The 24,784-nt window shown below is 57.8% G+C and overlaps 3 protein-coding genes across 26 annotated transcripts in view; 2 read left to right on the top strand and 1 right to left on the bottom strand.

Moving 5' to 3' along the window:
- Positions 1-20,386, top strand: part of SMG6 (SMG6 nonsense mediated mRNA decay factor) — a 149,150-nt gene extending 128,764 nt beyond the window's left edge. For 2 of the 4 annotated variants that reach the window (XM_030536256.1, XM_030536254.1), the window contains exons 14-19: positions 931-1,107; positions 5,749-5,898; positions 13,024-13,177; positions 17,097-17,308; positions 17,630-17,711; positions 20,113-20,386. In XM_030536256.1, coding sequence (XP_030392116.1) covers positions 931-1,107; positions 5,749-5,898; positions 13,024-13,177; positions 17,097-17,308; positions 17,630-17,711; positions 20,113-20,243 — 906 coding nt within the window. In that variant the 3' untranslated portion in view covers positions 20,244-20,386. The other 2 variants (XM_030536255.1, XM_030536258.1) reach the window with 2 other exon arrangements.
- LOC115636335 (protein ABHD15-like) overlaps positions 1-24,784 on the top strand; it is a 575,307-nt gene that overhangs the window by 170,147 nt on the left and 380,376 nt on the right. The gene's annotated exons all lie outside the window — the stretch shown is intronic.
- Positions 20,479-24,477, bottom strand: LOC115636333 (spidroin-1-like). Of its 21 annotated transcripts, none has more exons than XM_030536283.1 (4): positions 22,202-24,477; positions 21,998-22,139; positions 21,844-21,935; positions 20,479-21,519 (listed from the first exon to the last, which is right to left on the bottom strand). In XM_030536283.1, the coding sequence occupies exons 1-4, from the start codon at positions 22,520-22,522 to the stop codon at positions 21,103-21,105; spliced, it is 972 nt and encodes a 323-aa protein (XP_030392143.1). In that variant the 5' UTR covers positions 22,523-24,477; the 3' UTR covers positions 20,479-21,102. The 21 variants fall into 21 exon arrangements, 13 of the variants coding, with proteins under 13 accessions (XP_030392143.1, XP_030392145.1, XP_030392137.1 ...); XM_030536285.1 differs by having other exon boundaries at positions 20,479-21,481; XR_003996883.1 differs by having other exon boundaries at positions 20,479-21,174; positions 21,290-21,935; positions 21,998-24,477.

Below are 24,784 nucleotides of genomic sequence, written 5' to 3'. Positions count from 1 at the left end.
AAACAGTCGCCAAGGGTTCGGCTCTCCCAGGCTGGTGTCCCAGGGAAAGCAGCAGGCAGAGAGGGTACAGGCGCAGTGCTGGGCTAGCTAGCAGGGGAAGGGATTCTGATCTGCCCACAGTCTGGTGCAGGGCTAAGGGGCCTGTGGCATCGGGGGGAGCATTCCAGGCTCTGGTGCTCTGGAATTCCATCTGAGAGTCTCATACATTTGATAATTACCTACACTATTGAATTGCACCCTGGCTAGCTCAGCCGTGACAGGCTCCCTGGTTACTTTGTGAGATTAGCTCATGGGTTGAGGCAGCAATGGAGTCCAGGAGGTGCGTAGCTTTTGTAAAATACCCCCACCTGCTAGCTCTCAGCACCAGTGTCCTTCCCCTGACAGCTGTCCGCTTGACCCCTGCTCTTAGAGTGTTTGAACCCTCCTGCTTCCACTGTGGAGGCTGTTTGGGGGCTCCTGTTGATTTGCTGAAATGAAACAGTCAGGACGATCCTCCTCATTCACCTCCCATTTGAGCAGGTTTCCAGCCCTTGGGTGGGAATTCTGCCTGGGGGTGGGAGGCCTTTCCTTCAGCTCGGACCCAGGAGCGGGCTGCAGGGGAGAGGCTGGTGAGATGGCTCCTGTCTGCAGTGCACAAGAGGTGTCAGTGCCTGTGCTCGCATTAGCCTGCCCTAGTTCTCCCGGCCCCTGGGCCACAAGCTCAAGGGCCAGACACTGGAGATGGGCATCAAACCAAAGGGGGCTGAGGAACCATCCTCTCCCAGGTGCTTACTTGGCCCTGCTATATGCATTGGCACTGCTCGCAGCAGCTGGGCCCCAGGCTCCAAGGTTTCCCTTTGGTCAGTGGCTGACCACCGCTGCTCTCTGCCTTCCCTGGGCACTGACTCTGTTTTTCTTTCTCTCCCTGACCCCCTCGTCCTCACCCTGTAGGTTATTGCAGCTGACTGCAAGAGGGTCACAGTTCTGAAGTATTTCCTGGAAGCCCTTTGTGGACAAGAAGAGCCTTTGCTGGCATTCAAGGGTGGAAAATATGTGTCAGTGGCACCCGTCCCAGACGCCATGGGAAAGGAAATGGGAAGCCAAGAGGGAAAACAACTGGAAGATCAGGTACCGTGCGGGAAGAGCGCGCCTCGGCGAAGGAAGGGTCGCCACTGTGGGGCCCAGCCCCTGCCGGCCCTGCAGCTCCCACTATTTAAAGCCATGGTGGCTGTGTGTGCATTCTGCACTGGGGCGAGGGGAGGGGAATAGTAAGCAGCCCTGGTCTCTCGAGTCTACTTCGCTGGTGCCCCTTCCTGCCAGTCCCACCCATGTGCCTCTGTCTTGCTCACTGCTGTGAGTTCCAGATGCTGCTGTTCCATACGTAGAGGGGGGAGAGCTCTCTGAGCGTGCAGCACAGGAGCCTGGCGAGGGGCTGTCAGGGTTCATGCTCAGTGTGGTAGAGGCCTGAACTCCAGCCTCCAGCACACGCACAGGAAGAGCTGACATTCGCGCCCCCTCCCTCCCCTGCCTCTCACATCCTGATGTGATTAAGGAATTCGCTCTTGTTTTTCTGCCCTTGCTTGTTCCTGTAGCCCTCGCTTCACTCCAGGCTCAGTGTGTGTGTCCAGCGGCCCTGCCAGCCACACTGCAGGTTGACACTTTCCTTGTGTTTAATCTTGCAGTTTGAAATGCCAGGGAAACAGTGGAGGCATTTGGAGCTGGGGACTGGGGGGCCCTGGCTCTGCCCATCCTCCTCCATCGGGGCTAGAAAGACACAGCAGGTTAGAGTAGGGAAAGCCCTGTAGTGACCGTGGCTGTGGGTGGCCTGCCTTCGGAGAGTCCACTTAGCTAGTTCATCTGTCCCCAGAGGGCTGGGTGGAGCCCAGGCACCCAGCTAGAGAGTGCCCTAGCTCCCTTCAGCCCACCTGCGATCTCCGCATGGCAGCACTGGGGTGTGACCCTGACCTGCAGGGACACAGACCAGGACTGCGGCTGTTGGGAAGGACAGTCCAAGATCCCGGCCGCAGTGGTCACAAGCCACTGTGATACACAGAGACGTGAATCCTTCTGCTCTGAGATAGAGACAGACCAGAGAGAGAGAATGACCCATCTGAGGTTTTGTGGCACAGTTTGGTGTCTGCCACTCGGGCACCCTCATTCCTCTCAGCAGGGATTTCTTGGCGGCAGGAATTCCTTTTTCCATAACTGGGCTGAGGGGCAGAGAATGGTGCCCCATGCCCTGTCATTTCCTGCACCTCTGGGCTAACCAGGGAGGCCCCTAGGCTTGCTTAACTGTGGGAACCTCTCTGTGAACTCCTTACGTAACCCACGAGCTTCTGCATTTGGGTCTGAGCTGAGCCTCAAGCAGGCCAACGTGACCATCCCCTGACCCTGGGTGAGCTTATTCCAAACCTGGAAACAACACTGCAGGCTGCACATCTGAACTGTGCGCCACGCTGGGGCTGTCATCTCTCTGCCTCTCGCTGTGGTTTGTGCCGTCCTGAGAGAAGGAAGTGAGTCTGAGGGCCCTGTCTTCCTCCTTCCCATGGCTACAGGGTCACTAGGAGGGAGGAACTGCTCAATGTGTGACCCTGCCTGGTCTCAGTAAAATTACCGAGTGTGAAACCAGGAAGCATGAGGTGCCCAGTGCATATGTGAGTAGCCCGTGCTCCCTGAAAGCCTCTCCAAGTTCTTGGAGCTGCGCTGAGGCAGGAGCGCTGTCACAGAGTCACCGGGCGATGCTCTGGAACTGCTCCTCACAAAGCCAGACAGGACTTTGGGGAGCCTCCTTTCCCTCGGAACAGACTGTTTTCAGGGCAAGAAGCTCACACGGCTTCACCTCCTGGGTCTCTCCTTGGAGCATTCAGCATATGCCCCTCTGTGCACTTCCCACAGCGAGTCCGCGCGGGCGGCGTCCTGGGGAAGCCACAGGGTCCTGCACCCCCACTTCACAGTCAGACGTGACTCTCAGCCAGCCAGTAAAACAGGTTTATTAGATGACAGGAACAGGGTCTAAAACAGAGCTTGTAAGTACAGAGAACCGGACCCCTCAGCCGGGTCCATTCTGGGGGGCAGTGAGCCAGACCTCCACGTCTGCCCTCACTCCTCGTCCCCAGCCAGTCGCAAACTCAAAACCCCCTCCAGCCCCTCCTTCTCTGGGCTTTGTCTCTTTCCTGGGCCAGGAGGTCACCTGATCTCTTTGTTCACCTTTAGCTATTTCCTTTCAGGGGGGAAGGGCTCTGGCCATTTGTTGCCAGGGAGACAGATTGTCAGTGATTTATGCACACTGGCCTTTATCCCACCACCTAGAGACTTAAGAAATGCTAAGTGGAAACTGAGGCACCCACTCAGTATTCAGAGGAAACATTAAGAACAGTCCCACTTCGTCACAGATGCCCAGAGATTTAGTACGCTCTGTCCCTGGCTGTCAGCCTTTGCCTCTCTTGCCAGGTCCAGGGCTTGGTTGAGACTTGAAAGCCTCACCCCCGGCCTAGGAATTGGTGCTTTGTGTGTGGCCGAGGTTCATCCTGATCAGTGGGAATGTCTGAGCAGGCCCAGTCCCATGAAGACCATCTGAGCAAACCAAACTGACCCCCAAACACACACCATGTGGCATGAAGAGCAGGGGCTAACTTCCAGCACAGGGGCTTCCACTGGAACCGCAACCCAAGGACTCATAGACTTGAAGGCCAGAAGGGACCATCATGATCATCTGGTCTGTCCTCATGTACATCACAGGCCACAGAGCCTTATCCACCCTCTCCTGGAACAGAGCCCTGACCTCTGGCTGAGTTACTGACATCCTCCAATCACCATTTGAAGACTTCATGTTACAAAGCATCTACCATTTACACTGGTTTAAACCTGCAAGTGCCCCGTGCCCCATGCAGCAGAGGAGGGTGAGGGGAGTGTCGGGGTTTATAGCCATGCAGCTCTGTGTGGCAGAGGAACTGCCATTTCCTCCTCAACTTCAACACACAGTAGTTCTGAGGCCCTTCCAAGGGGATTTCTTGAAACAAGACAAGAAGCCCCCAATATGAGCCCTTCCCACCCAATTCCCTCAGCAACTGCACATCCTTACTGGCCTGGAGCAGCACACACACAGCCTGCTGCAATCACCAAGGGTCTCAACCACCACCCAGGAGCTAGTCAGAAATGTAAATGAGTCAACTTATTAACTAGGAATGTGCTCGTGCAAAACCCAGAGGATGCTGTACACCCTGCCTTGGAACCACGGTGAGGCCAGAGGCGAGTCCAATACGGAGTATTTCTAGAAGGGCCCTACGGGGATCTCTTCTCGCCCCAAAGCTACTCAGTCTTTGTCAGTGGTGTGGAAGAAAATATGAAATCCCTGGGGGTAAAGTTTGGAGCCAAGGCCCAGATTGATGCAGTGGTGGATAATGATGGGATAGGGCAGTTCTCGAGAGCAATGCGGATCACCGGGGAACCTGAGTGCCCTTGGCCAATCTGCTTTTCAATGCAGCCAAAGGCTGGGTCCTCCACCTAGAAGCCAGGAAAGCAGCTCTACAGGGGAAGAGAGTTCTGGAAAGTGGGGGCTCTGCCAGGGCCATGGGGTCATGGTGGAAACCGGCTGAAGAGTGGGCTGGCTAAGAGGGCGAATGCAATCCTTGGCTGTGGAGCAGGAGGAGGGAGGTGTTCCCACTGCATCCGGTCTGTGGGAGACTGTTCCAGGGGTGGTTCTCAGTGCTGGTGTCCGCGTTTCAGAAAGGACGTGGGCCAGCTGGAAGGGCTCAGAAATGAGCTGCAGTGATTCGAGGTCTGGAAAACCTGCCTTCCAGTGAAGGGAGAGACGCTCTGCCAGTGCTAGCCAAGAGAAGAGGCAGAGGTGACTTGGTCACAATCTGTAAATACCCACCTGGAGGAAGATCTGTGGGCAGAGGGGGCTCCTCAGTCCAGCAGACAAAGGCTGAACGTGACCCAGGGGTTGGGAGCTGAAACCAGACAAAGTCACACTGGAAATGAGGTGCCAGTGTTTCAGAGTGAGCGTAACAGCTCACCGAGGGATGGGTGGATTCTCCACATTTGGAGTGTTTAAATCCAGATTGGACTTCCCCTTCACAAAGATCTGCTATGGTGCATGCAGAAAGAACAGGCTTGATGCATGGAGCGCTGGGGACAGTTCTCTGGCCTGAGTTACACGGGAGGGCATACCAGACAATCTAACGGTCCCCCTGGCCTTGGAATCCAGGAATCTAAATTTCCTTCTCTAGTGGCAGAAGGCTCAGTTCATGTTTCTAGCCTTTATTGAGTTTTTACTTGTGTTAGGATAGTACCGAGAGGTCTCAGCTGCAGTTGGGGCCCATTGGTAGACACATGATAGGACGCAGTCTCTGCCTCAGAGAGATTACAGTCTAAATAAGGCAGAGGAAGGGTAGGCGAAAGGCAGCTGCATTCTCCCCATTCGCAGAAGTTAAATAACTTGTCCAGGGTCACGCCAGGCATCTGACAGAGCCTGGAATTGGATGTAGACCTGTGCATTAACTGCCACACTCTCCTTACTCTAAGCCTCAGCTCTGGATTTCCTGGCCTTTCTGGTGTCACTCAGCCCTGTTGTGTTAACTGGCAGTAGGTGGGGAGGAGGGTCATTTCCCTTGTTTTTTTGTTTAGTATTTCCAGAAATAGGCTGAAACCTCCCCAAGGAGTGTCAGAGCAGCAGGGGGCTTTGTGTGCTGGGGAGGGGCATTCAGTGTCGCTGACTCTCACCTATAATGAATTCTCCTGTTCTGGTTTGTCTGGGTTTCCTGTAAGAAGGAGGATGACTTGAGGATTGAGGCGTTTGAAGATGATTCTGAGGCTGAAGGCAGTGGAGAAGAGTTTGACATCAGGGAACTCAGAGCCAGGAAGCAAGCACTGGCCAGGAAAGTAGCTGAGCAGCAGCGTCGTCAGGACAAGATTCAGGTAGGGCAGCCTCGGCAAGTGGGAGCGTCGCTGAGCCCGTCCCTTGTACACCTGGGCACTTGTATCCCCACTGGGAGGGTAGGAGTCAGCTGTTCTCCCTGCTGTGTCCGAGGGCAGGGAGCTAATGGGAAATCTTGCAGAAGTCTGAGCTTTCCTCCCGAGTCACATGGGAGAGAGTGGAAAAGCCTCCATTGGCTTCAGAAGAAAGGGGCCAGGCCAAGGTGAGTGCAAACCTGTCAGAAACTCAGGAGCAGCTAGGGCAAGCGAGGCCAAGTGTCACGGTGCTGCCCCCCGTGCAGGGTCATCCTCCCATCAGGGATCTGCACAGCCAGGCCTCGTGATGTGCCTCTGCATTTCCGCCCTGTGGGGGGGTCTCCGGAGGCAATTAAAGAGCCCCCTTAGGGAGATGCTACCCCATGGCTGTAACCAAAGCATCACTTTGGCAACACAAGCAGACAGACAGAGGTTCTCTTACTCTAGCCCCGTTGAGTTCCAAGAGTTTTCCCCAGTGGTCGCTTGTGAACTAAGTTGGCTGGATTTGGAGCTGGGCCCTGGTTGTGAGCGCACTGGCCCTTTAAGAGCAAGCCCACATGCATGGCTATTGGCCACTTTGCTTTCTCTGGCCCCTCTTCCTCCTCCAGCCTCGCAGCCCAGATGAGGATTTCTCAGCAGAGGAAAATTCTCCCTGGTCCCCCTCCCCTCACCTCCGCCCTCTCTAATGCCCAGGGCCCTTCACTTCCATAATTCTTCATTTTCCAGCCTTGAACGTAAGCCAGACACATCTGTCTGGCCAGATGCGTGAACTCTGCAGTCTGTGCCGAGGTGGTTGTAAAACAGGGCCGCTGAAGGCTCTACTGGGAGAGTGCACACATGTGTACCCTCCAGCTATTGGCTGGGGGCCCAGAACCACTGCACTGCACTTCCAACCCCACCCCAACCTTTCTGGATGTTTCCCCTTTTTTACAAATCCCTCTTGAGATGCAGGTCGGAATTGTGCGGGGAGGGAGGGGCTGCCCTGCATTAACCAGCCCATTGCTGCTGGCAGGGATCTGCTAGAAGGAAAGCAGCAGCAAGTGAGGTGGAGATTGGAGAGAGGGGTTGTAAATTACTGCATCCTGAAGCCTTCCAGCCTCCCAGGGTTGTTAAGTGGGAGGTGTCAGTAAATTCCCCACTTCCCAGTGCTGTGTTCAAACACAGCAAACAGGAACTGCACGTGTTCAGGGATGGCAGTGCTTGCAGAGCCCAACCGGGCCGCTAGCCCTTCTCTGCATCTGTGTAGTGCTTCCCTGGGTGCCCCAGGGTCTCCACTTCCTGTTGCACAGGGAAAACTGGGGGCTGCCGAAGGGTGTTATGGGGTTTCTTTCCAGTGCACTCCTCCCTTCTTCCAGAGCTGATGGGGCCGGGGCTCGGAGCCCGCTGGAGGTCAGCACGAGGGCGTGGGCTGCGTCTGGGGCTGTGCAGCTGGGAGCTTAGGTGCACTTGAAGCCTGATTTTCAGGCGTGGAGTGAAGTAGTTCAGCCCAGCGTTGGTCAGGAAGCAAATGGAGCAGGACATGTGGAGGGCCCCAGCCTTCATGCTGCAGTGGATGCTGACCGGCAGCCTGAGGCAGGCAATTGGAGTCACTAGGGAGCAGGAGGGGACTTAGCTTCACCAGCATTTCATCTACCTAGTGTTGGCTGTCTGGAGCAGTGGGGTTCTGAGACTCTGCAGCCAGGCCCGGCTCACTCCTGAGACTCAGCTGATACTGGCCTTGATTTCATCCCACCACTCCAGGCCGGTTCTAAAGCTTGCCTCCCTTCCGTGAGGAGGGTGGGGCTGTCTCCCAACCTGTCCCTGGGCCAGCAGCTTTCAGTCTGCCTCACCGAGGTAGATATGGCCCCCTTCACTGAAGTAGTGTCTGGGCACCGCACAGCCTTTAATGTGTCTGAACTCCCAGAGGCAGGGCAGCACGACCTTTATCCCCACACGACAGACAGGAACTGAGGCCCAGAGGGACTTAGGAAGTGTCTGTGCTGCAGTAAAAGACCAGCAGCATGGCCACAGCTGGCCCAGGTCAGCTGACTCGGGTTGCAGTGGAGACATTTGGGCTCAGGCTGGATCCTGGGTTCTGAAACCCAGGGGGAGGGTGGGGCAGGGCAGAATGGGGCGGGGTCTCAGAGCCCAGATCCCAGCCCAAGCCCAAACAGCTACACTGCAGTTTGTAGCCCCACGAGCTGCAGTTAACTGACCTGGGCTCTGGGAGTCGGGGCCACAGGGGGGTTATTGCAATTTAAACATATCCTGAGGGACTTGCCCAGGGTCACAGGGAATCTGTGGCGGGCAGGGAGTTGAGCCCACCTGGCAGGTTAGTGCTCTGGCCACTGAGTTATCCTCTTTCTCTCCCTTTCCCCATCTCTCAATCCCTCCAGCCCTCTGGCTGGCTTCAGTGCTTTTCGCTGAGCTCCCTGCAGCTGGTAAGGCTCTGTGGTGCCCCGAAGGCACCACAGACTCAGCCGCCCTGTGGAGAGGGGTTCTCCCCTCTCTGCTCTGTGCATGCAGTCCCAAATCCCACCCATCTCCTTTGCCTCTGCCCTTGCAAGCCCTTCTCTAACGTTCTGTCCACCTCGCCCCTCAGGCTGAGTCTGCCATGCCCCAGGTTCCTTCCCCAGAGGGACTGACTGAGATCAGATTAGCTCTCCCCACCCAGCTGGATTAGCTGCATTCTTCCCAGCTGAATCTTCAGCACTTCCTGCCCATTTCTGCTAGCAGTGTCCTCTCTGCCGTGCTCCCCATCTCCCATCATGGCTGCCAGCAGGTTGCATGACTCCCCACCCTAGGGTGCTAGTGAAGGCCAGCTGCAAGCCCTGTAGGACCCTTAGGCATGTGCGCCAGGTTGGATACTGGCCATTTGCCATTGCTTCAGCTCCTTTGGTCAGCTTTATCTCACATGAGAGGGCCGGTATCTGAGCCCACCGAATGCAGTGGAGTGCAGTAGTTTGTGTGACACCCAGAGCCTATGTCCCCTGCACTCCCTTTAGGTGATTGTTCTTTAGGTAACGGTGCCTGACACTCCCGGCCCCATTAGCCTCTGCATGCTCTAAGGGACTGGCTCCTGTTCCGTTTCCGAGGAGGGAGAGGAACATGGCCTGAAGCACTCTCCTTCCCTTTGAAGGCCTGTGCCTCTGATGCAGTAGGGGTTGGAGCAGGAGCCAGAGGGCATAGACTTTCAACACTGTCTACCTGTACATTTCATAGCTTGTTTTCTCTGCCCTGGGCTGGCTTCCCCTTGGCCCGCCTTCCCTGCAAGGGCAGAGTCCTGGTGCCCTCTTCACCCATCTCCTGCCATTCAGCCCGGCTGGTATGTCTGCCCACTCCTCCCCTTTGCTCCCAGCCAGCATAAGTGCTGCTGTGTTTAAACTTAGAGCTGCACGGCTGAGTTCAGCTTTTTGAGCTCTTATATTCTTCTCACACACTGGCGTAGATGCTGTCACAGAGTCCCCGGGCGATGCTCTGGAACTGCTCCCCACAAAGCCAGTCAGGACTTCGGGGAGCCTCCTCTCCCTGGGAGCAGACTGTCTTCAGGGCAAGAAGCTCACACAGCTTCACCTCCTGGGTCTCTGCTTGGAGCATTCAGCATCCTCTGCCCCTCCGTGCGCTTCCCACAGCGAGTCCGCCCAGGCAGGGTCCTGGGGAAGCCACAGGGTCCTGCCCCCCCATGTCGCAGTCAGACGTGACTCTCAGCTGGCCAGTAAAACAGAGATTTATTAGATGACAGGAACAAGGTCTAAAACAGAGCTTATAGGTACAGAGAACCCCGTCTGCACTTCACTCCTCGTCCCCAGCCAGCTCCAGACTGAAAAAACCCTCCAGCCCCTCTTTTCTGGCCTTTGTCTCTTTCCCGGGCCAAGAGGTCACCTGATCTCCTTGTTCTCCCCCACCTTTAGCATCCCCTTGCAGGGAGGAAGGGCCCAGGCCTTTAGTTGCCAGGAGACAGAGTGTCTGCACCCACACAGTATTCAGAGGAAACATTAAGAACAGCCCCACTTTGTCACAGGGGTGGTAATTCTAACTCTGTGTGTGGCAGCTGGGCCCTCCTAGGCAGCCATGTTCTTTCTTAGGAAGCACTGGCTGCCGCCTGGGTTCCCAGCCTCCCCCACCCCTTGGCTGAGCCCTTGTGCCACTGCTGTGCACTGGGAGCGGTCAGGTTTCCTGAACCGCCAAAAACATCCCACCTGAAGCATAACAGGCTCTTCCTCTGGATGCTGCTATTGTTTTGCTCGACGTTACAGAAGCAGCTTAACTGGGCAGCCAATTATGACATGTCTTCCCGAAATAGCTTCACTCCTGTCCCCTCCAAGCACACACAGTGGCCACCCCCTTAAGATGCAGCCGCTCCTTTGTGGTGGCTGCGTGAGTAACTTTCTAAATATAGCCACATCCCATTCACGCTTTCCATTGAGGAACAATGAGGCGGGTGCACACGCGCTGACACGCACCTGCCGGGGAGCGGGTGCCTGCTGGCTGCGGAAGGCGTAGACCCACCCCCGGCGGCTCCACCGCGGCGGCAACCCAGGCTCCCTACCAGGCACGGGGCACGTTTACGCTGAGGAAGACGCTGCCGACAAACCTTGGAACTAGGAAACCCTGGAGCAAAGTCTAGTAACAGGCATTGTTCTCGGTCCCTTGGAAAATCCGCCTGTATCCTCACAGAGCAGACAAAGCCCGAGTAGGCAGGGGCGCCTGGACAAGAGCAGCAATGGCTTCGGCGCCCCAGCCGGGGCACGGGGGCTGGTGGAGGGACTGTCGTACTGGGGAGTGGTGTGCCAGGGACTCCTCCCGCAGCAGGTACACTATTCATCGCTTCCCAGGGCTGCCCGTGAGGGGCTCGCTCCGTGAGCCCCTCAGTCTGCACCGTGACGAGTACTGCCCCCCCAGGCCCTACACGGCCTGCACCATGGCTCTGCCTGTGGCTGGCTCCCTTTCCAAACAGGAGAAACTGGCATGGTCCCCAGGGGGTTCCAGCTGGTGCTGATATGGAGGGAATTTGGGGTTCCAGTGTGTTCAGAAGTGCCTGATTTCTGTGCTGTCACCAGCTGGGGCAGCTGACAGATCCACCCCCCTTACCAGCTCCTTGCACTCCCTGGGCATGTGGGCTGAGGGCCTTGAGGAGTTGGCTCCAGACCAGCCTGGAGTATCCCATTGGGGCAGAATGCAGGGCAGAAGCCGTGGCTCCAGGCCATGGGTTGGCAGAGGATGTGGAGTGCTGCCTGGTCCTCAGCTATCCTCCTTCCTGACAGCTCCTCTGCCATGTAAATGAGCCACTGCTCCCTCTGCCAGAGAGGCATGGAGCACTCACTTCCTCTTGCCCCAATAGCTCAGGGTTGTAGCCAGCCTGGCCTCACCCACTGGGAACCAGGGCCCCAAAGTCCATCTCATGCCACATCAGCTGTTACTCCAGTGCTAGTAATACTCTGTGGTCCTTCATGACTTCCCAGGGCTTCACACACAGCCTGGCCTCCCAGCTCGTGGGGAAGGGCCATTGTCCCCATTCCAGCGATGGGGAAACTGAGGCCTGGAGAGATGCAGTGGTTTCCCAGAGTTACACATCACAGGAATAGAAGCCTGGGATCCCAACTCCCAGCCCAGTTTCTCTTCCTCTTGACCATGGTGCAGGCTCCTGTGTCCTCAGTACCAGCGGAAGAGTTAATGTGGCTCCTGCCTCTCAGTTCTGCACACAGGCTCTCTTCCGTCTTTGGCACAAGGCCAGTGAGAGGCTGTATGAATCACAGGCCACTCCCCCCCCCCCCCCCCATGTCCCCTTGGCCAGAGGCTTCTGCAGCCTTTTACTCTCACAAACAAAAATAAATCTCGCTGCCGGCCTCTGAACTCTGCAAAGGCGAATTTCCCTCTGGCTCCCTGAGCGTCCTGGAGCTGCGAGGGGACTTGGCACACTCCCCACAACCTCGCTCTTTCACTCCCTGCGCATCCTGTGTCCTTCTCTCACCGGGCGGCCCGGGGAGCGGAATGGGACGTGACGACCAGCACAGGCCCTGCTCGCAGCTGCCAGGAGTCTGATGGGTACAGTCTGTGAGAGCTAGGACAGCAAATGCCGCATGCAAGGGGGCATGCAGATGGGATCACCTGCACACTGGGCATATACACGGGATCCCACACAGTATCTCAGGGCTGGCATCACCCATGTGCATACGCACACGCTGTCTCATATGGGGAGTGATCTGTGTGTTCAGACATCCTCCTACAGTAACCCTGAAACCCGCTATCCAGTGGGGCCTGACCTGTCACCTGCACTTAACCCCTCTGCTCCCAGGTGAGGGGGAGCCAGGGCTGCCCTTGCCAAAGGGGGCATTCAGAATGTCATGGTGCCAGACACCGCCTGGGAGCCTCTCTCCCTGCCGTCCCCAAGCACTAGTCTCAATTCTGAACGGGGCTGTCTCACTGCCCTTCTCCCACACCGACATCCAGAGGAGCTAGCAGCAGCTGCCATACTATGCATAGCACATCAAAGCCCTCCCTAGGCCCCTCGTCCACCTGCACTCCCCACAAGGGCCCTGCCCACTGGAGCACCAACTACATCTTAGTGGGCGCTGAATGAACTGGGAACCACCCAGCCTCTCTGTGTGGGTACAGATGTATGGTTTAAAAGTGCTTATACCAGAGGAGCTATTCCTGTCCAGGAACAGGAATAAACTACACCAGCAGAAGGCACCTTTATACCAGTCTGTCTGTGTCCAGACACAGGATTCTTCCAGTGTAGCTGTGTTGGTAAGAAATCTCACCCTCCCGGGCATAGTTACACTGGTACAAAAACTGTAGCCGAGGCCTAAGTGTCAGCAGTGAAAGCTCTGAGAAGTGTGCTGCAGCTCAGCCAGATTTATCGTGAGAAGTGCCCTCTACACAGCCCCGGGGAGGTGCGTGCCCCTGCGGAGCATTGCTGAATGCCCAGGGAGGCGAAGGCCTTGAGGTGCTGGGGGCAGGGACGCAGCTCCCTGCTGTAAGTCCCATTAGCGCTCTCTGGCCCAGGAGTTTGGAGGCTCTGACCAGGGTGTTCAGAATTGGAGGATGCGCCAGGCTGGGAGCTTGCTGTGGCCAGGCCCCCAACTCACTCTTCGCTCTGGGCTCTTACAGGCTGTGCTGAAGGATCAGAGCCAGATGCGGCAGATGGAGCTGGAGATCAGACCTGTCTTCCTGGTGCCAGACACCAACGGCTTCATCGACCACCTGAACAGCCTGAAGCAGCTGCTGGAGTGGCGGAAGTTCATCCTGGTGGTGCCCCTGATTGGTGAGTAAGGCCAGGGCGAGGCGCATGCTCCCTCCCCCCTTGCTGCTATCTGCAGGGGGTGCTGCCCTTCCAGCTGGGTGGGCCCAGTCTCCCATGTGGAGCCCTCGGCAGGCTGACCCCCTCCATCCTGCATGGCCCCATAGTTACTTGTGTGGTCTGTTGCTGGCTGTGTGGTGCCTTGGCTAGTGGCGGGCAGCGTGACGGATAACTGTATTCATGAGCCAGCCGACGACCCCACGTGAGTTCCCGCCATTGGTGCTGGGCGGGATGGGGTGGGGCAGGGTTCACCCCTGGGAGCCACGTGCCTGGGCAGGCGGGCACTCTCCCCACACATGCCCTTTGACAGGTCTCTTGCAGACACTCTTCTGGTCCCTGGCACGGTTGTCTCCCTTTCTGCCATGGCTCTGCCCACAGTCTGCTCCATTGGTTGGATCCCCCTCCCACAGGGGCCTATGGAGTGCCAGGGCGCCAGGTCTGTGGGAGGCAGAAGGGTGTTAAACAGGATTTCAAGGGAATTTTGAAAGGAACAGGGTGGGGGAATTGTTAAACAATCCAAGCAGACAGCTTAGCCTGGCTGAGCTGGGGCTTAGGCAGCCGAAATAAATGGCCAGCCTGTGTCCCAGCGAAGCCCAGCCCTTCTTTTTCTCCTTATAAAGCTTGCAGTAAAACCCAAGCTGGTTCCCGTTATTGGGAAACACTCGCCCTGGCAGATAACGGCTGTGCTGCTGGGTGGTCTCCCAGGGCGGCGGAAGGTTTGGTTAGCTGCCGTAGCTCTGATTATCCGATCACTCCCTGGGTTCGAGGTATTGTTCCTCTGGCCCAGCTCGCTTTAAGGCTGCAGAACTGGAGCCCTGTGGAGGTAGCCCAAGCCCCAGGCAGCACTAGCCTGCAGCCCAGAGAATTCCTGGAGGAACGCAAAATCAGGACCAGAGCTAAGCGTCTCCAGGCCCAGTGCCCCAGAGAGCTGCCTGTCCCTGCCTCAGTTCCCAGCCTTGGGGCCCTGGCGCCTCTTGCCTGGGGTCTGTCCCAGTCTGAGTGAGCAGGACTACATGTAGCATGTGGGCAGTGGGACAAGCATACCTGTGTGAAACCCTTGGGAATGGAGGATTGCGGGTCTGGACCCCTTCTGCCACGAGGGCCGGGAGGGGCATTATTCTCTCCGCCTCGTGTTTACAAGACAGGGTGCAGGGCAGTAGTGAGATCCAGGGACTCGCAAGCACCAGAAGGAATTCCATAGCTCGAGCTGTGTCACCAGGAAGATGGTGTGCCCTCCTGCTTGCTTGGCTCTTCCATGGAGGGGCCATCGTCACCACCAGGCAGCAGAGCAGGAATTAACTGTCCTGGGGGAGGATTCCTGGTTATGGCAGAGGGGGATCCATCACCTGGCTGAGTGAGCTGGCTGGCTGTCCAGCTCAGCATGGGAGCCCTATGATGCGCAGCAGCTCGGCATTCCAGCTCCAGGGCTTTGGAAGCAAAGGGAAGGAAGCTGTCAGCCCCAGCGGAGCTTACAGAGCCCTAGGGGGTTGTGCGATCCACGCTAACAGGACCTGAGAATGTTGGCACCCTCCCTTCAGCTCTCATGTGGTTTGACTGAAGCTGGATAACCCCAGGCCCCAGCCAGAGGGTTAGAAACCCAATGTCCCCACCTGCCAGAGGAGCTCCTGCCCTACAACCACAGCCCTGTCAGTCACTGGGGATCTAGGACGCTGTGGGCACTGCGGGTCTCCAGCTTCCTGCAGCCACGAGAGAAGCAGCGTAGCCTGAGCTTCTGGACTCTAATCCTGGCTCTGACACCTCTTTCCCATTTGTGCCTCAGTTCCCTTCATGTTAGTGGGGCTGGTGGGGCCTCACCCCCACGAGGTTGCCAGATCTCCTTGCTGGCTGTTAATAAAGCGTGCCAAAGCAGCAACGTCTGTAGCTGGACATAGGTGGATTTCTCCCGCACACACAAAGCCCTGTGAATTAATTATAAAATCTGTGCCCTAGGGTCAGTGTGAACCCTTGGCCGAGGGAGCTGAGCTGGTCCCCAGGTGCGGGAGCAGGAGGCACAATATTCCCCTAACAGCAGAGGTGCTCGGCATGGCGTCCTCGTTCTCGGATTGCAGGCTGCACAGAACCCTGCACCCCCGGGATACAGCAAGGGGTTAAGTGCAGCTTTCCATTCACTTTGTTTCTCTTGCTCTTTAACCTGCTCCGTGCTCCTCGAGCCTGACCCTGCCATAGAGAAGCCAGACCTGGTGCAGAAGCACAAACAAGCCTCCCCTTTGAAGCCTGTTTGGTTTGGAAGCAGGAAAGCGGATTTCGGGATGGAATACCAGCTTTTCCTGTTTGATGTTCCGTTTTTGCACCACTTCCCTCACCCCCCTCCAAATCCCAGCCATGCAGTGTGTGGAAATGGCAACAGTGGGTCTCTGGAGTCAGGAATGAGTGAGGAGTGAAGCAGCTCCATGTAGCTTTCATCTGAATACCCAGACAATGAGTGCCAGCCTCCCCCTAGAACAGAGCGCTCACAAAGGCTCCCTGCACAGTGATTCACAGCACTGGGGAGAGGCCTCAGACCCCGAATGCTCTCCCCAAGCCCCCGAGGAATGCATATTTCCCACTTGATCTCAGGGCTTTGGCTTGGAGCTTGGAAAGAATCTTCAGAAATTAAGCCATGTCTGAAAGCCAGACTGCGCACGGAGGCTCCCTCCCTCCCTCCCGTGCGCAGGCTCGCTCACACGTGTGCACAGAGAGCAATCACCCGCTTGCCCATGCCCACAGTCCCACTGTCTCTCACACATGGGCTGTTTCTGCCGGATGAAAGTGCCTCCTGGGGTGTCTCTTATTGGGAGAGGCTGTGGGCCAGGGGCTCCCAGCGCTCTGTCCAACAGCCCCATGGGCATTGCTGCGGTCTCTCTAGCTGGCAAGGGCAGCCCCCACTCTGTCCTCAGGTGCTGGAGTGGCTGAGGCTTTCCTGTCCCTTGGCACCAAAACAGAAGGCTCTAGGACTTAATCCTCAGCCAAGCAAAATGAGCAGCAGGCCTGGGAGTCAGCCTGATCCGGGGTGAGGCTCCGTGTGTCAGGAGGGCAGCATGGTGTCTCTGCCTTCTCATGTCAGTCGCAGGGCAGCAGAGAGGACCCTCTGTCCCACAGGCTGGGCAGGAGCGATCTCGCTTCTCCCTACTTCAGCCAGCCCTGTAACGGGTTGGGACTGTGTGTGTCATCCTGCCTAGAGGATCAGAGCCAACTGGCAATCCCACCTTACCCCATGAGCTGGGGACAGTGGCTGCCGTGAGGCTCGCTGCAGGGGAGACGGCAGGGCCAGGAGTTCTGCAGGCTTCTGTGAAGGTGCTGCGGGGTGCACACTGCCCACATTATAGCACTTAGCCAGGTGCATTCCTCAGCAGCATCAGTGATTAGCTGCTGTAGCCAGGAGGTGGAGATGGGGCTGGATGGCCCAGCATCGTCCTCCAGCCGGCACTGCCCTGGGTCTGGCCTCCCCACAGGCTCTCTCCTCTCCTGTCCCTCAGCCTGAACTCTGAGTAAAGCATCCGGCTCAGCATGAGTGGGTGACAGTAGTGCCTGGAGACCCTCTGGGATCCAGCCTTGTTGTGCTGGGCACACTCAGAGACCACCCCTGCCCTGAAAATCGTACAGTCCAAATAGGCAAGACAAAGCCAGGGGGGCGGAGGGGGGAGAGCAGCAGCATTCTCTCCATTTTGCAGGCGGGCAACTGAGGCCCAGGGATGAAGTGACGTGCCCAGGGTCACCTGAAGAGTCTATGGCAAAGCCAGAAATTGAACCTGCATCTCCTGAGTTTCAGTCCAGTGCCCTATCCATAAGGCTCTTTGGCAGGTCTGTGTCAGACTTTGACTGCAATTCCCAAGAGCATCCTGCTGCATCCTAACTCAGCTTCCTCTTCCCTTTTGTTTCCAAGTGATCAATGAGCTGGATGGCCTGGCCAAGGGCCCGGAGCTGGAGCATCGGGCGGGGGGCCATGCCCGCCTGCTGCAGGAGAAAGCCAGGAGATCCATTGAGTTCCTGGAGGAGCGCTTTGAGAATCGCGACAACTGCATGAGGGCTCTGACTAGCCGAGGCAACGAACTTGAGTCCATCTCCTTCCGCAGCGAAGACACCACCGGCCAGCAGGTAAAGGGAGGTGCAACCCGAGGAGGACACTGCTCGGAGGAAGCTTGCAGCACGGCAGCCCCATTTCTGCAGTGGTGATGAGGTGCTGAACAGAGAGAGCACTGGAGCATGTGGGCAGAGTGCCTCCCAGGGCTGGAGGGCAGCTCACCCCCACCCAGGAGCAACCCTCTGCACATGTCCAGCCGAGCTGGTGGGAGAGGAGGGCCGCTCACTGCCACAAGCCAGATGTGCTTGGAGCAGCCCAGCCCTGGGGGTCAGTGCTGCAAGGCAGAGTTCAGCAGCTCTCTTTCCTGACATGGGTCATGTTGTCCTTCCTTCCAGGGCAACAATGACGACCTGATTCTGTCCTGCTGTCTCCATTACTGCAATGACAAGGCAAAGGACTTCATGCCCACCAACAAAGGTAGAAGCACAGGGTCAGGGCCACTCACAAAGACATGAGGGCCCACACGCTGTGCCCAGGCACCTGAGAAAGAGACCAGGCATGGGCTGTGCCGGGCACCCAAGGGAGCAGAGGCTTAGGGAGTTTCACTCTGGTCCTTTTGGCTTCCCCTCCCCTCATGCGGTGCTGTGTGCACTCTCTGTACAAAAGCCCAACGTCCCTCGGCACATGCCAGAACCTGGAGCCGGTGTGCCGCAGGAGCAGCCTGTATTCAGTCCTCCTGGGAGTAGCATTCTGCTCATTGTTTAACCTCTTACCAGCAGGGTCAGGATCAGGGTGCCGTGTGCTGGTGCTGATCAAACATGGCCTCCACATTGGGCAGCTGGCAGTCTGAGGGCTGCTCCACACAACGTTAGGTCAGCTTAACTACATCGCTCAGGGCTAGGAAAAACGTCACTCCCTGTGCAATATAATTAAGCTGCCCTAAGCCCCAGTGTAGACACCACTGGGTTGACAGAAGAATTCTGCCGCCTACCGGAGAGGTGGATTGACTTCAGTGATGGAAGAACCCCTTCCAGCTCCGTGGCTAGTGCCCGCACAGCAGCGCCACCATTGCCTCTTCCCTCGGTATCCCAGGGCTGTCTGCACCCTAGTCAGGTGGGGCTCTTCCCTCTGCACAGCAATGCCCTCCCCTCCGCTTGCCCACTTGGCATCTGGTGCCGTGTACTAAGATCAGACAATCCCGGAGCTGTTTGCAGGGGCTGCTGGGATGGGAATTACATCAGCAGCTGCCCCAGAAATCAACGCACATTTGTCAGCGCAAATTCTTAGCAGCTTAACTTGTCAGATTCACAGAGAAACCGTCACCAAATGTTTATGTGTAAATGATGCTGAATTTTAAAATCATGTGGATTATGGTGGATGGGGCCTGACAAGCTGACAGCCTCTGGTTTGTAACAAGGAGCCACGTCACCAGGCTCAGAACAGAGGATGTTTATTGTTACACATTTCTCAGTGTCCGTACAAAACCTCCTGATCCTGCTGCCAACAGATCCCTGGAGCCGTCCCCCCCAACGCATCAGGTCCCAGGACGCCCTCCTATGAGCCTGCCCCCCCACCCCCACCCCAAAGCATCAGGTCCCAGGACGCCCTCCTATGAGCCTGCCCCTCGCCCCCCCAAGCATCAGGTCCCAGGATGCCCTCCTATGAGCCTCCCCCCCCAAGCATCAGGTCCCAAGATGCTCTCCTTTGAGCCTGCCCCTCCCAACCCAGCAGATCCCCTTACAGCACAACAGGTCCCTAGACACCCTCCCTTGGGCCTGCCCCTCCCAGTGCAGCAGATCCTGGGCCCATGGTGGGCTTCCATGGACTCTTTTTTTCCATTCAAGCCCTGATCTGGAGGCACTGTGTTTCCTGGGCTCATAGGAGCAGCGCTCTGATCACAGGATCCAGCTGCTTACATACACCCTGTTCACTTCCCCTGTCCACGGGCATATAAGCAGCGCTCCCACAGCCCTAGCCCAGCGTGATATGTGCAGCGCAGCTCATCCGTCTAGTGGGCGAGACCATTTCAGTTATTTCTCAGGGCTCAGCTCTTTCTGTCTAGCCCAGCAAAGCCCTAATGTTTGTGGCCCTTCAAAGAGAAAATGGCTCAGAGTAAGGTTTGGTTTTAAAGACCTTACAATGAGCACCAGCATCCTGCTGGAACTACGTCAAAGACCGTATTCCTGCCCCTCAAATGTGCTGCCTGCTCTGTGCTTTCTGCTTTACACACAACCCCAGCCTGGGGCAGAGCAGGGCCCTCTCCAGGGTTCATGTGGGACGGGTGGACATGCTGGGGATACATACAGGGGCCAGATCTAAGCTGTGATAGGGACAGGGCGGTGCCTTGCCCTAGGGCTGTCTCTGACTGGCTTCAGGGGTCAGTATGCAGAAGTCATGAGGCTCCATCAGAAATGATCTGCTCATGAGCCAGACAGCTGAGCCACACCCCATAGGTGCCACGAGGGGTCATGCCCTGTCCAGGCACCTGCAAGGCATGGGGACACCTTGCTGTTTTCCTTCAGTATATAATGCTTCATACCCCAGGTAGAATATCCTCCCCAAATACCAAAGAGCACTGCGGGGACTGCCCTGGGCAGAGCATGTGTCTGCAGCTGGCAGGGTTTGAGGACAGGGAGCTTGGGCCAGGCATAGGGGCAGCATGAAGGAAGGAACCAAGTTGAGTGGGAGAAGCAGCCCAAGCAGGAAGAAGCAAAGAGCAGGAGAAGCTGATGGCAGCATTAGGTGGAGCAAAGCTGGGTGAGTGCATGGCCGACGTGTGCTGACAACAGAGTTCAGGTGGCTAGCAGGGGCTGGTTAGCTCCCCTCCTCAGGACAGGAGTTCCCCCTCAGCACACGTCCTCTCTGGTTATTGTTTCAGATGATCCAATCCGGCTGCTCAGAGAGGTGGTGCTGCTCACGGACGATCGGAACCTGCGTGTCAAGGCGCTGACCCGGAACGTGCCCGTGCGAGACATTCCCACCTTCCTGAAGTGGGCCCAGGAGGGCTGAGCTGGTGTCACTGCGGAGGAGATGTCCCCATGTGAGTGACGCAGCGTGTTGCTGGTGGGAGTATGGCTTTCAAGGCAGCCCTGCACCACCACCACTGCCTCCCGACCCACCAGTGAACAATAAACACCACGTCTTCAAACCCATCCCCGAATGGCCATGCTGCAAAGGGAAGGTCACTGCTGTAGATGTGTCGTGTGGAGGCTAGGACAATGCGGGTTGCCATGGCCTTTGGGAAGAGTGGAGGGGCAGAGCAGGAGGGCACTGGTCCCTGGGGAAGCTTCGGGCTAGCCCCATTGCTAGTCTCAGCCTCTTGCTTGTCACATCCTTGATTGGAGAGAGCTCCCACTGAAGGTCAGTGTTCTCCTTGGAGCTGTGCTCTGAGCCAGCCAGAGGAATGGGAGCCTCCTGTCTGGTAACTGGCTACAGAAAGCGGGAGGGACCGGGCTTTGTGGCAGTTCCTGCTGGCGGTTTCCAGAGTGGCTTGTGTTCCTGCTGGAGCCCTGGCTGCGCCCCCTGAGACACTGTGAACGTGGAACTCAGGGTCTGTCCTGCCCTCTCTGGCCATTTCGCTCACACTTTGGCTGTTCCTCCCAGCCTGGCTCGATTCCTTCATCTGTCCACTTTGCTGGCAGCTCCTTGGAGCCCTAGTTGTGTCCCACGGGAGCAGGGCTGCGGCAGCCCCGTCACTTCCCAACACTGGAGCCTGGCTGGAAATAACGGATATTTGGCTCCTTTTCCCCTTTTGAAGATGCTCTGGTCCCCTCTCAAGCATGGGGGCAGCAGGTCCTGCTCTGAGAACGTCACCTCAAGCTGTAGCGTTTCTCTGTTGCTCAGGATCCATTGCTGCTAAGGAAAAGTATTAGATACCCAGGCTGCATTCTTCCTTCATTGCTTCTGTCACTCTGCTCCACACATTCCCTGCCCCATATACCTCCCGCGCCCCCTGCCCCCTGCTCTGCTCGTCTGCCCCATATACCTCCCAAGCCCCCTGTTCTGCTCCTCTGCCCCACAACCCCTCTGCCCCACTGCTCCTCTGCCCCATATACCTCCTGAGCTCCCTGCTCTGCTCTTCTGCCCCATATACCTCCCGAGCCCCCTGCTCTGCTCTTCTGCCCCACAACCCCTCTGCCCCATATACCTCCCGAGCCCCCTGCTCTGCTCCTCTGCCCCATATACCTCCCGAGCCCCCTGCTCTGCTCCTCTGCCCCACAACCCCTCTGCTCCTCTGCCCTATATACCTCCTGAGCCCCCTGCTCTGCTCCTCTGCCCCATATACCTTCCGAGCCCCCTGCTCTGCTCCTCTGCCCCATATACCTCCTGAGCCCCCTGCTCTGCTCCTCTGCCCCACAACCCCTCTGCTTCTCTGCCCTATATACTTCCGGAGCCCCCTACTCTGCTCCTCTGCCCCATATATCTCCCGAGCCCCCTGCTCTGATCCTCTGCCCCACAACCCCTCTGCTCCTCTGCCCCATATACCTCCCAAACCCCATGCTCTGCTCCTCTGCCCCACAACCCCTCTGCTCCTCTGCCCCATATACCTTCTGAGCCCCCTGCTCTGCTCCACTGCCCCACAACCCCTCTGCTCCTCTGCCCCATATACTTTCCAAGCCTCCAGCTCTGCTCCCCTGCCCCACACACCCTCTGTCCCATATACCTCCCGAGCCCCCTGCTCTGCTCCTCTGCCCCATATACCTCCCAAGCCCCCTGCTCTGCTCCTCTGCCCCACAACCCCTCTGCTCCTCTGCCCCATATACCTCCCGAGCCCCCTGCTCTGCTCCTCTGCCCCACAACCCCTCTGCTCTTCTGCCCCATATACCTCCCGAGCCCCCTGCTCTGCTCCTCTGCCCTGCTCTGCTCCTCTGCCCCACAACCCCTCTGCTCCTCTGCCCCATATTCCTCCCGAGCCTCCTGCTCTGCTCCCCTGCTCCACAACCCCTCTGCTCCTCTGCCTCATATACTTCCCGAGCCTCCTGCTCTGCTCCCGTGCCCCACACACCCTCTGCCCCATGTACCTCCTGAGCCCCCTGCTCTGCTCCTCTGCCCCACAACCCCTCCACTCCTCTGTCCCATATACCTCCCAAACCCCCTGCTCTGCTCCTCTGCCCCACAACCCCTCTGCTCCTCTGCCCCATATACCTCCCAAACCCCCTGCTCTGCTCCTCTGCCCCACAACCCCTTTGCGTCTCTGCCCCATATACCTCCTGAGCCCCCTGCTCTGCTCCCCCATACCAGATGCACACCCTTATATCCTGCCCCACACACTCCCTGCCTCTTGTCATGCTTGTAACCTGCTCTTAAGGCTTTGACATTACAATAAAACTCTCCGTTGCGTCACCATGGCAGGCTGTGCTTTGGGGTCCTGAGGGGCTCTGAGGTGCTCACTTTCCCGGGGGCCTCATACAGGCCAGAGGGACCCAGGAGAAGGTGAATTGTTCCTGTGGCCAGAAGGCAGAGGCAGCTGGGCTGGGCAGCAGTGAACAAAGCCCTGACACTGACCTGCCAATAGTGGCTGTTTGAGCAGCTTTGCGAGACCTCGTTGCCCCTCAGCATGGATGGGGAGCCCTTGAGCTGATCCCATTGCCCCACCATCTGCCTCATTGAGCCTTGTCGGCAGCGTCCTCTCCAGAGTGGAAAGGGTCCCAGGCACCAGGCATTGGTGCAGCTTCCTGATGCTGCTGGGCAAGTGTGGCCCAGAGGGGCCCCCAGAGCCAGGCCCCCAGAGCTAGCCTGAGTCAGAGCCCTGGCGGGGCATCGCAGGGGGCAGAGGCTGAAGGAGCTGTAGTCAGCTCCAAGCTCCTGCAGCTAGGCCAGGCCTCTGCAGAACAGGGAGCCCTGTGGCCAGGCAGGTACCCAGCACCTTCAGGAAGGCGCAATGTTGCCCTCTCTAGGGACTTTGCTGTACTCCCAGGCCTTTCCCACGCAGGGCCAGCGTCTCTGCGGGAGCCCAGGGTGCAAAGGGCCCTGGGGGGGGAATGGATGGAGGCTGGAGAGGGAGGCAGCCAGACCCAAGCCAGCTGTTTGTTTTTGCCAGCGAGGCAAGCGGGTGGAAGAAGAATGCAGTGCTGCCCTGGCTGCTCAGCCCTGGGGGCGTTGGGAAGGGGACAGTGCTTTCTCTGGCCTCCCTCAGGGGAGAGAGAGGCAGCTGCTCACTGGCAGATGGGGAGTTTCTCTTGCCACCAGCAGCTCATCAACCCTTGCCCAGGGCCTGCCTCACCTGGGACCTTAGCATGGGGCAGGGCTGTGCCCCCAGGCCCTGCTGTGCCAATTACAGATGCCAGGGCAGCCTGCATCCTGGTGCTTACCAAGCAGTGCTAGCCTGGTGCTTTGCAAAGGGCCTCGCAGCCTCACTCCAGCCCCTGACTTCCTGTCACAGCTCGTTCGGGGGGGGGGGGCCAGGTGACAGGAGGAGGTGCCTGGGCTGGGGACGAGCCCGTGGACCGAGGTTGGGGCTGTGGACATGCAGGCAGGAAGGCTGGTCGGTGCTGGGGAGGGCTCCAGGCCAGAGCATGCCTGCAGGGGCGCTAAAGGAACGCAACCTGAAGCCGCTGCCGCCTGCTACTGGACACCCAATCCAGGACCTTAGGACTGAACTGTGCCAAGGGGGTCTGCTGGTGTGATCTGTGCAAGGAGCTGGGGCAGGCCGGGCTTCGCTCTAAGCGACATTCGCCTGTTTACCTTTCCCCAAACCGTGTTGAACTTGAAACGTTTGTTCTGACAACCCTCCTGAACTCTGCCATTGAACGGCCCCAGCTGAGCCGCGCCGTCAGGAGAGAGCTGGCCAGTGAAAGGGACAGTCGGTGCCAAGCTGGATACCCCATGCTCTCCCCTGGAAGGACTTGCCCCCACCATCTCCCGGGGACGCTGCTGGCGCCAGCTGCTGTTTCTCAGAGATGTCCCCTGACTGCCGGAACAGCTCTGGGACCTGACTGTGTTGGCATCATGATCCGCCTGGACACATGAATGAGCAGCTGGACACAAGGACCTACTGGTGACTGTCTGGAGACAGCTCCCGCCCTCATACGCTCTGGGGCCCCGCTTCCCCCAGGGCTGCTGGCTGCTCCCGGTGGCTGGGTGCTGGCTGTGCTCCAGCCCTGCCCTTTGGCTCTGGGGTGACTCTCTTGTTCTTTGCTTCACCTGGTGCCCAGGAGGTGGGGCAGAGCCTGGGCCCTGACCCTTAGCTGGGGTTGTGTTGCTTTGTTAAGATGTTTTCTTTAAAAGTTTTTCCTACCAAATGCTTCTCTGGGCTGCCTCGTTCTGTTCTGTTCCCAGCTGGGGTGGGAATCGGGGCCCATGGGCCTGCAGCCCGAGCTGGGCCCGGCAGCCACTCCAGCCCTGGGAACCGCTGCTGAGTTTGGGGGTGAAATGGAGGCGGGCCCCCCTTTCCCAGCCGGGCCAGGAGCCTCCCCAGAGACCCCGAAGGAGTTTTGCTATTGACTTCAAAGAGGCCAGCAAGGGACCATGGTGCCCAGCCAGCCCACCCCCTGCACAGCCCAGAGCAGAGCATCTGCCCCAGCGTCCTGCAGCCAGCCCAGAATTCCTGC

This window comes from Gopherus evgoodei, chromosome 17 (genome assembly GCF_007399415.2).
Source record: "Gopherus evgoodei ecotype Sinaloan lineage chromosome 17, rGopEvg1_v1.p, whole genome shotgun sequence".
In the NCBI taxonomy this organism is placed as follows: domain Eukaryota; kingdom Metazoa; phylum Chordata; order Testudines; family Testudinidae; genus Gopherus; species Gopherus evgoodei.
This window is presented reverse-complemented; position numbering and strand designations above follow the sequence as displayed.

Coding starts and splice junctions, on each gene's coding strand:
- LOC115636333 (XM_030536275.1), bottom strand. CDS start 22,522: ATGACAAGAGGCAGGGAGTGTGTGGGGCAGGATATAAGGGTGTGCATC. Junction 22,140..22,201: donor CAGAGCAGGAGGCTCGGGAA/GTATATGAGGCA, acceptor GAGGCTCGGGAG/GAATATGGGGCAGAGGAGCA. Junction 21,936..21,997: donor CAGAGCAGGGGGCTCGGGAG/GTATATGGGGCA, acceptor GGGGCTTGGGAG/GTATATGGGGCAGAGGAGCA.